Genomic DNA, 9,605 nt, shown 5'->3' with positions numbered 1-9,605 from the left:
GGGGACGACACGACTCTAAGTTTGAGGCCAGCATGGTCTACAAGAGCTAGTTCCATGATAGGCAACAAAGCTACAGACAAACCCTGTCTCGAAAAACCAAAAACCAAACCAAACCAAACCAAAAAGAATAGTACTTGTCCTAAGAGAAAGTACTTCCCATATGAATTAAAAAACCACTAGTCCTTTCTGTAGCACATGCTTTCTGTAAATCATCTCTGGTACAAGGAAAGCAAGAATTGTTAGGTTCCGAGTCAGTTGTGGATGGAGGGGTTTGCCAGCTGATTGATCCCTGGCCTCAGGAGTCCAAACTGATTCAGACAAAGCAAACACTCTATTCTTTTATCCTCCAATTCTGTGATGTTGCACAAGTCTTTGGTTAAATCTACCTGGAATTTGCTCAGGCCTCAGTTCAACAAGACATGAATAGACTTGAATTCTCATTTGATACTCAAAACAGGCCACTGTAAAGCAACCAGTTCAGGAATCATTACTGCTTAAAAACAATCTCCAGAACAGAGCAGAAAGCTTTGAATACAAAATATATTCAGTGATGCAGTTTAAACTCAGAACCTATGTACATAAACTTGTATTTACTAATCAGTAACTTCCTTGTCCCTAAGTCTGTCTTTGGGCTGAGATGCAGCTCAACATGCAAAGACCCTGGGTTCAATTCCTACCACTGCAAGGAAAAAGTGTCTGGGCTCCTGAGTCTCAATTCAGCGCTAACTAATGGTGTGCCCGAGTTGGCTGCTGCCTTCCTGTGAGGCAGGTCTTAGTGCCTACGGCTGTGCTGCTCTTTCCAGGCTGGTGATTAGTCCACGGGGTACTGTGAAAGCTGTTTTTAAAGTGTTGTGAGGCACAGAGCGCGCATACAAGCAGGCACCAACAGTGCTTGGGTTACACATGTGTGCAGATGCATCTGCATTTCATGGATTCTGAACTTGTGTTGCCAGGCTTGTGTGGCTAGTGTTTTATGTTTATTTATTTGTGTGCATTGGTGATTTGCCTTTATGTATGTTTGTGTGAAGGTATCGGGTTCCCTGGAACTGGAGTTACAGACAGCTGTGAGCTGCTATGTGGGTGCTGAGGCTTGAGCCTGGATCCTTTAGAAGAGCCGTCAGTGCTCTTAACTGCTGAGCCATCTCTCCAGCCCATGGCTAGTGCTTTGACCTGCTGAACTAACAACTCCTTAGCCATCTGTTCTCTCTTTAACTTACAATGTTTTTATTTAAATGAGTCCCCCAAAACACAAAGAAAAAGTCAGTACCATCAAGAATACTATAAACATTTTATTTTTTAAGAAAGTAGCTTCAGAAAGAGGAAAATAATCTAGATCATTTATATATATATATAATTTTAATAAAAACCTTTACATAATCTTCATGCACAAAGACCCAGGGGTGGTCATATTGTGTGTGACTGCCCCAAGTGTCACCTGTCTCAGGCCAGAGCCTGGGACTCTCCACAGCCAGCAGCAATGCAGTGTAGGTGCCTAGGGCCCAGCCAGGCCTGTCTTAGTGACAGCTGTGCCTTCTGGGAAGGTGGATGAAGGGTGGGAAATGCTCTTGGCTAGATGGGAGGGCTGGGAGGAACACCTTTCACATTCTTCATCCAAACTCCTGGCACACCCAGGAAGATGACTGATAAATCAAGGGCCAGAGCAATCAGGGGCTTCACAGAAACACACTGCACAGGACAGTAGGGCAGGTGTGGTGTTCACAGGACAGACGAGGGATGAAAAAAGGAGCCTGGCAGAGCTCTGCTTCCATGCCCTTCTGTCTTCAACAAGGTCCCAATCCCAGTGTTAAGAACTCTTCAGGGACAAATGAGTCATCTACCAGACATATGTCTGAGACCTGTCTCAGTGCCTTCAAACAGAAGAGGTGCAGCGATGTAGGACAGACGTTGGCATGGGGTGTGTGTGTCACAAGACTCAGAACTCTGGGTAACCCAGTTTTTTGGGAGGTTCTGCCAAAGAGGCTTTATTGACCATTTTTCAAAAGAAATTGAAGAATGGTCTTGAAGTTGGTAAAGAGATCTGACCTGTCTTTTTTTTTTTTTTTTTTTTTTGGTTCCAAAAGCCCTTGTATGTTATGCTCAGTATTAGTTAGGAGAACCCCTGAACAACTAATGGATGCTGCTGCTTAGGGCAGCAGAAAGGGAGGGAGGAGTCCACACCTACCCAGAGATTGGCAAACAATGTCAGATAGAACAGTGCTGGGAACCCCTGGGGAGGGAGGGAGTGCGCATGAGTGTGACGAAGAGCTGGGCTCACTGGCTCCCAACAGTCAGTTCTCGCAGGTAGGACTGTGTGAGACCACGAAGTTCCTCCAAGGCATAGTCCTCAGGCATGGGAAGTCTGCCAATGTGGGGAGCCAACAGACGCAAAGGAACTCGCTGAGGGTCTGGTGTTGAGTTGGAGGTGGCATCAGGAGCATGCTGCAGGCTCAGTACTACCCGCAGCAAGTTGGCGACACGCTTGGCCATATCTAGAGAGAAAAACACAATGAGTGCTGACCACACAGCACTGGTGAGGCTGTCATAAAGACAGGAAGTAAGTCACATGAAAGCAGGGCCCACAGCTTACCTGACTGAGCCAGGCGGTCCTTGGCACTGTAACACGGAATCTGCTCTATCCGGCTGCACAATGAAGTGACTTTGGTATGTAAGTGCTCTAGTTCATAGCCTGAGCAATCCACCTGCAGAGGATCAGACCAGTAAGGACAAAAGAAACTTCTACCTCAACCACAGATTACACAAAGTCCCAGCAACAATTGATAGGAGGAGAAAAACTGAGAAGCTGATGGCAGTGCCCCTGCATTCAGTGCTGAAAGAGAGAAAGTACATTTGGGCTGGACAGGTCTTTAGATGATGACTCACAGACCAAATAGTTTAACACAGCACCAAAAACTTTTAGGTAGGGTAAATCTGGTTCAGAGAGTTAGTAAAGAGGCGCTATTCAAACCAGCATCGACTTTACATCTCCTTATTCTAAACTCAAGACATTCCTAAAGCAGTGCAGGACCTCCTCAGTCTATACACTCTCCCGATCCATCCCTATGGCTCCAATTATACTCAATGCTAACCCAATATACCAATCTTCTGGTTCTGTGCCATGGCTTTTGCTTTAGCACCCTTCTCACCACAGCCATTAGTGTCACCCTCTACTTCCAATTTGTGATCGCTTTATAGCCATTGGTCTTTGAGACAGGGTCTTGATATGTAGTCCCAGCTGGCCTGGAACTCACTATACATCTCAGGTTAGTCTCAAACTTTCCACTATCCCCGTTTCAGTCTTGCCAATGCAGCTGGTTCAGATACATTTCCAAAATACAAAGCTGATTTACTTTTATCCATTCAAGTCTTGAATATTTTGTAGCAACATCTCATTTGCCTTAACCTTGCCTCTCTCTCAGTTAGTTACCCTATCTTCCTCACTGTGAACCATCCAGAGCCTCCAACCACCTCCCTACTCAGGTTTACTTGAGATGTTTTCCAAGATGCATTTTTCATGGAATTTACTAATTTGGTGTTTGTGAATGCTAGCCATGCAAGCATATGGTGGTCAAAAGTCAACTTGTGGGAGCCCACTCTCTCCTTTCACCATGGCCACTTTGGGGTCTGGACTCACATCGTCAAGCTTGGCTACAAGTTCTTTTATCCGCTGAGCCATCTTACCAGCTCTGGAACTCACTTTGAAGAAGGCTTGCAGAACTCACTGATTTATGTCTATATACATACTCTTAGCCTCTGCCAAGGGCCTACTACTAACTTTTAACAGCAGTAAACAAAATGAGGCCTTTGTGTTCATGAACTTTACAGACAAGAAAATATCAAGTAGTAATTTACCTTATAGAATCACAGCTGTGATAAACTATGAGTATAAAGAAATGGATGTCATTGCTGGGCAGTGGTGACCCACATCTTTAATCCCAGCACTCAGGATGCAGAGGCAGGTGGGATCTCTGTGAGTTTGAAACCAGTCTGATCTACAGAGTGAGTTCCAGGACAGGCTCCAAAACTACGCAGAGGGGCTGGAGAGATAGCTCAGCGATTAAGAGCATGGGCTCTTCTTCCAGAGGTCCTGAGTTTAATTCCCAGCAACCACATAGTGGCTCACAACCATCTGTATGAGATCTGGTGTCCTCTACTGGTCTGCAGGCATATATGCAGACAGAACATTGTATACACAAATAAATCTATTTAAAAAAAAAAAACCTACACAGAGAAACCCTATCTCAAAACCACTCCCTCCTCCCAAAATTTGAATGTCTATTTCAGGAGAGAGTATCAGAAGTGTCCTTGGAGAGTTCATGTGTAAGCTAAGATCTGCCAAACAAGAGAAGGCCAAGCTTTGCAGGTGAAGCAAACAGCCAGACCCTGTAAGCTGGAGCGTGTTTACAAGTAATTCATGGAGTAAAGAGCAATGCAGCAAGACAAAGCTGGACAGGTTTAAGGATTTATTTTGTGCATGAGTGTTCTGTCTGCATGTATGCGGGTAGAAGAGAACACTGGATCTCCTGGATTAACTAGAGTTAATAATGATTGTGTGCTATCACGTGGGTACTAGGACCTGAACCTCTGCCAAGTGCAGCAAGTGCTCTTAACTGAGCCCCAAATCAGAGACTGAGGCATGTGTTTCATAAAGTTATGAATGTGGACACAGCTACACTGTCACTCTGATTCCCTCTGATTAGATCATGTTCTCCTTTTTTGTCCTGGCATATTGTCAGAACAAAATAATCCGTGGTCAATCTTTTCCTTTATTTTATGGTGATTTCTGGCTTATTTACATACATCTTCCCCCAATGAATTAGTACTTTTAGTAAGGGAAAAACATACTGTTTACCTCTACAGCTCCCAAATCTATCACAGAACTCACCACATTGGAGGTTCATTTTTTTTTTCTTTCTGTTTTTCGAGAAAGGGTTTCTCTGTGTCGCTTTGTTGCCTGCCCTGGAACTAGCTCTTGTAGACCAGTCTGGCTTCGGACTCAAGAGATCCACTTTCCTCTGTCTCCCGAGTGCTGGGATTAAAGGTATGCACCACCACTACCCGGCGTATTGGGAAATCTTTAATGACCAAGTTGAATAAATAAACTGATTTCAACTACAGAGTTTCTTCAGTGATTCCTGAATTATGCCCATCATATGCCTCACTCACTGCTAGAGTTACAAGTGGATGATAGGAGCCGGAGCAAGGTTTTCGTGTGTTGTGAGTAATTTACTGCATCAAAGTCCTGTGCCTATTTTGTGTGACCTTCATGAAAACTCTGTTGGATACACTCTACAGTCTATCCACTGCCCACTCTAACTTGTACTCCTTGTAACCCTCAGAGGGTGGAAAGTTTAAGTAACTTAGTCAATGTGGGAAACCTAAATTGAACCTAATACTTTGACCTCTGGAGCTTGAGCTCTGAACCTCTATACTCAATGGTATGTAAGTTCACAACATGAAAAATCTCCCCCAAAACTTCAAGAATGTAAAGATGTAAAAAAAATACAGAATGATCTAGCAGGTACAAGAAAATGTCCCACAAGTTTTGGCAGCAAAGGAGAGGACAGCTCGCACTTTCCAGAGGAAAGAGATGGCGCAGCAGCTAAAGGTGTTTGCCGCTCAGTCTGATGACCTGAGCTTGCTTCCCACTTCCACAACCTGTCCTTGGTGTCCAGGCCTGTGCTAGGGCATGCATCACACTCACTCTCCTCTCTAAGTATACTAAAAATATACCCCAAAAGGGCTATCTTGGTCTACACAGTGAGATCCTGGCTGGTCTAGGTTATAGGTTAAGACCAGCTAAAACAAACAAATACCCAAAGTTTCATCTTCAACAGTATTAGTTACATTTACCAATGAACTTCATTTTTTAAATATTTATTTATTTATTTATTTATTTATTTATTTATTTATTTATTATGTATACAATATTCTGTCTGTGTGTATGCCTGCTGGCCAGAAGAGGGCACTAGACCTCATTACAGATGGTTGTGAGCCACCATGTGGTTGCTGGGAATTGAACTCAGGACCTTTGGTAGAGCAGGCAATGCTCTCTTAACCTCTGAGCCATCTCTCCAGCCCTGAATTTCATTTTTTGATATAAAGTTTCACACAGCCTAGACTGGCTTCATACTTCTGATCCTGTTGCCTCATTTCCCAATGCTGGGACTGTATGTGTGTGTCACGTTTTCTTTTGTACTGTACCGTTTGGCTTCTGTGGTTTTTATTGGTTTTTCTTTTCGAGAAGTTTCCTGGCTGTCCTGGAAAACTAAGCGATCTACCTGCCTTTGCCTCCGAAGTGCTAGGGAAAGTCATGCACCCCCACAACATGCTATAGTATGGCTTTTTGGGTTTGTGTTTTTTTTTTTTTTTTTTTTTTTTGAGACAGGGTTTCTCTGTAGTTTTGAAACCTTTCCTGGAACTCACTTTGTAGACCAGGCTTGCCTCGAATTCAAAGAGATCTGCCTGTCTCTGCCTCCTGAGTGCTAGGATTAAAGGCGTTGCACCACCACTGCCCAGCTCCCTTTTTTCTTTTTTCTCTTCTTTTTTCAAGGTAGGACCTCTCTAAGCAGTCCTGGATGTTCTGGCTAGTATGGCTTTTTGAAATCTGTTTTTTTTTTTTTTTAAGTGCCTATGAAAAGAAAAACTGGACAGCAGTTTAAGGAATTTAGTACCTGCTGAATACGGTGGAGCATTTCAATTACTCGAATATAATCCAGGTAAACCAGTCCAGATGTTTCCCAGTCCTGAATTAGGCTGCTGAGCTCTGGAGGTGCCAGATCTTCTAAGAACCCTTTCAGGTAGCCATAGTTCTCATTAATAATAGCATCTGAAGAAAGAAACAAGGGCTTCAGTGTATAAGGATATGGTTCACAACAGTACAGAGGACCAGGCATAAATCTAAGGCAGACAGGAAGGAGAATAAAAGCTGCTGTTGAGAATTCCTAAGCAGATGGAGGGTGATAAGGGCACCCCTGTGGACCTTCTGGCTTCAGTTCTCAAAGCAGCTGTCTCTGGTGTTGCTGGTTAACATCCCCACTCACGAGCAAGAGTGTAGCGCATAGCAGGGACGTCTGTGGCCGATGGTAACTACAACAGGGCCATCTTTCCTAGCCCCATAGCCTCTCATGCAGATCAAGCCGCCTCTGTAGCCTTTGGTGGAACACTGATCTAAGCCTGCCCTGTCCTAAAGCACCTCTGCCTCAGCCATCCCAAGGGCTCACAGGTTAGAGAAGCGCAGGGTAACTCCGGGAGATGTAGGCCTTTGCACTCACCAGAAGCAAGATGGCGAATGACAAGTTGGTGGCAGCGGTTCCAGTGGCCGGCCTTAAATAAATAGAGGGCCTCCAAGTGCTTATCGGATTCCATGTGTGCTCGAACTGCTTTGGCCTCATGAATCCACTCAGCAGGCACACAGAGCTTCTGTGTAAGGAAAGTCTCTTTAGCCCAGGACTCGGGGGTCTCCGCCAGCTGGCAGTGCCGAGTCAGCAGCTCGCGGACAGCCTTCTCACGCATGCTATGGGGAAAAAAGAAGCTGGAGTATCATCTTGGTCACGGAGAATGCTAATCATTCACACAGGCAATCTCCATCTCTAGGAAACCACTTCAAACTTAAAAACCAAACCAAATCACAAAGTCGGTATTTTAAATTCTGACTTTTCTTAAATACTTATGTTTATTGTTTTTATATGTGTACATGTGTGTGTTGGTGCATATGAATGTATGTCAGAGGTGCTGGATCCTCCAGAGCTAAGGTTACTACAGGCAGTGAGAACACTGAACTCAGACCCCAAGGAAAAGGAATAAATGTTCTTAACTGCCAAGTCATCTTGGGTCCTACATCTCAACAGATGCTCTACGCAATAACTTGCTGAGCAGAGCCTAAAAAGATTGACTCATTAGGTATTATGTTTAGGTGCTAGATATACTCACTGGGTTCTGTTGTTATGTTTTTTATCTATAGCAGCTGCCACTTAAGCAACAGCTAAAGCCGCAAGGGGCCATAGTCCGAGGGGATTCTGTTCCTTTTGCCAGTGTCTTCCAGACAACCCAGTGCCCTCTCCACTTAAAAACACCTGCTACACGCGGTTCCTCCTTACTTCCTGTCAGCTACTTGTTCACTCAGCCTCTTGCTGGCAGGTTAATTTTAGATATTCAAACCAATCTTTGAATTGTTAACAAAAGCAGTATGAAAAGATGCAATACACTTCAAAATAGTATTTCCCAACAGGGTCCAAAGGTTTTTTGCTCACCCTGAGTTCTCAATGTGTAGGAAGACAAAGATGGCCCATTCCCAGAGCCCTTCACTTTCCAGCTGGCCAGCATAACTGGCCTGTAGCACACCCTCACACTGTTCAGAGAGATGGGTATAGTTGAGAGCCCGCAGCACTTCCCAAAGGTGCCAGCTGAGGCGGTAGTCCAAAGGATCTGCAGTTATGCTTCGAGGTTCCAACAGCTGATTGAGCTCGTAATGTCTGAGGAGAAAAAGTATTCAGTTAGATACTCAGCTAGCAGATCATCTGTACTGAACAGGTACACTGCTCTGTGTCTCACAAGGGTGTGCCATCTAACAGGGTTGGTATTGGCATTCTAAAAAATGGACGTTCACAATTTCTGTTCTCCCTGTCCTTTATTATAGCATCTGCTACTTTTCTTAGCCATGCTAAAACCTCAGGACCATTCAGACTGTTTTATTCACTGAATAAATAACTGGTCTTCATGGAGGTCATTTCTTCCTGTGGGTTGTAATGTTCACTGTTGTGTATGAGAGAAACAAGGTCACATTCTACAAACCAGGTTGGCCTCAAACTCAGAGATCCACCTGCTTCTGCCCCCCAAGTGCTGGGATTAAAAGTGTGCGCCACCATAGCCTGGCAATTTCAGTCATCTTAACACAAAAGTATTAAGTGATGGTTTTACTCTTTGTACTTATCCATTAAAACTTTTCTCTTTCATTCTGAGAAGGATCAGTAACAGGAATAACAGTGAAACCAACACTGGTTCTTTAGAAGACCAATTAAATCATAACTACATAGAGTAAGAAAGCAAATACAAAAATTACCAGTAACAAGAATGTGATTATTACAGATTCTACAAATATTTTAAAAGGGTAAGAAAAAGCTTTGAATAACTTTTTCTTCTATTTTTTGAGAGAGCCCTGTCAATCCTGGAACTTGCAGTGTACACCAGGCTAGATGCAGAGATCCACCTGCCGATGCCTCCTGAGTGCTGGGACTAAGGTGCATCCCAACGCTCGAACTTGATGTAATATTGTACTTCAAGCTGGGCAGTGTTGGTGCAGCCTTTAATCCCAGCACTTGGGAGGCAGACGCAGGCAGATCTCTGTGAGTTCGAGTCCAGCCTGGTATACAAGAGCTAGTTCCAGGACAGGCTCCAAAAGTAGAGAAACCCTGTCTCGGAAAAAAAAAAAAAAACTTCAGTAAAAAACCTCTCCCTAGAGTTTTTTTTTACTCTAGCACATAAATGATCACAACCTGACTTGTGGATAAATAGAAAATATCAAAAGTTCTATAATAATAAAAAAGTTATATAGTATTAAAACTTTAGCAAACTGGTCTAGGTAGTAGCAGCATATGCCTTTAATCCCA

The 9,605-nt window shown here is 43.8% G+C and overlaps 1 protein-coding gene across 6 annotated transcripts in view; it reads right to left on the bottom strand.

The window, feature by feature from the left end:
* Nucleotides 1-1,354: 1,354 nt before the first annotated feature.
* The window catches only part of Nup98 (nucleoporin 98 and 96 precursor), an 86,435-nt gene continuing 78,184 nt past the window's right edge, over nt 1,355-9,605 (bottom strand). For all 6 annotated transcript variants that reach the window (XM_050122538.1, XM_050122542.1, XM_050122540.1 and 3 more), the window contains 5 exons: nt 8,250-8,471; nt 7,272-7,513; nt 6,672-6,826; nt 2,588-2,699; nt 1,355-2,489 (listed from right to left, as the gene is read on the bottom strand). In XM_050122538.1, the coding sequence (XP_049978495.1) occupies nt 2,272-2,489; nt 2,588-2,699; nt 6,672-6,826; nt 7,272-7,513; nt 8,250-8,471 (949 nt within the window). In that variant the 3' untranslated portion in view covers nt 1,355-2,271. The remainder of the gene's footprint in view (nt 2,490-2,587; nt 2,700-6,671; nt 6,827-7,271; nt 7,514-8,249; nt 8,472-9,605) is intronic.

This window comes from Alexandromys fortis, unplaced genomic scaffold (genome assembly GCF_014885135.2).
Source record: "Alexandromys fortis isolate MF-2015 unplaced genomic scaffold, M_Fortis_MF-2015_v1.1 scaffold_209, whole genome shotgun sequence".
NCBI classification, from domain to species: Eukaryota; Metazoa; Chordata; class Mammalia; order Rodentia; family Cricetidae; genus Alexandromys; species Alexandromys fortis.
Note: the sequence above shows the minus strand (reverse complement) of the source record. Positions and strands in the feature narration are given on the sequence as shown.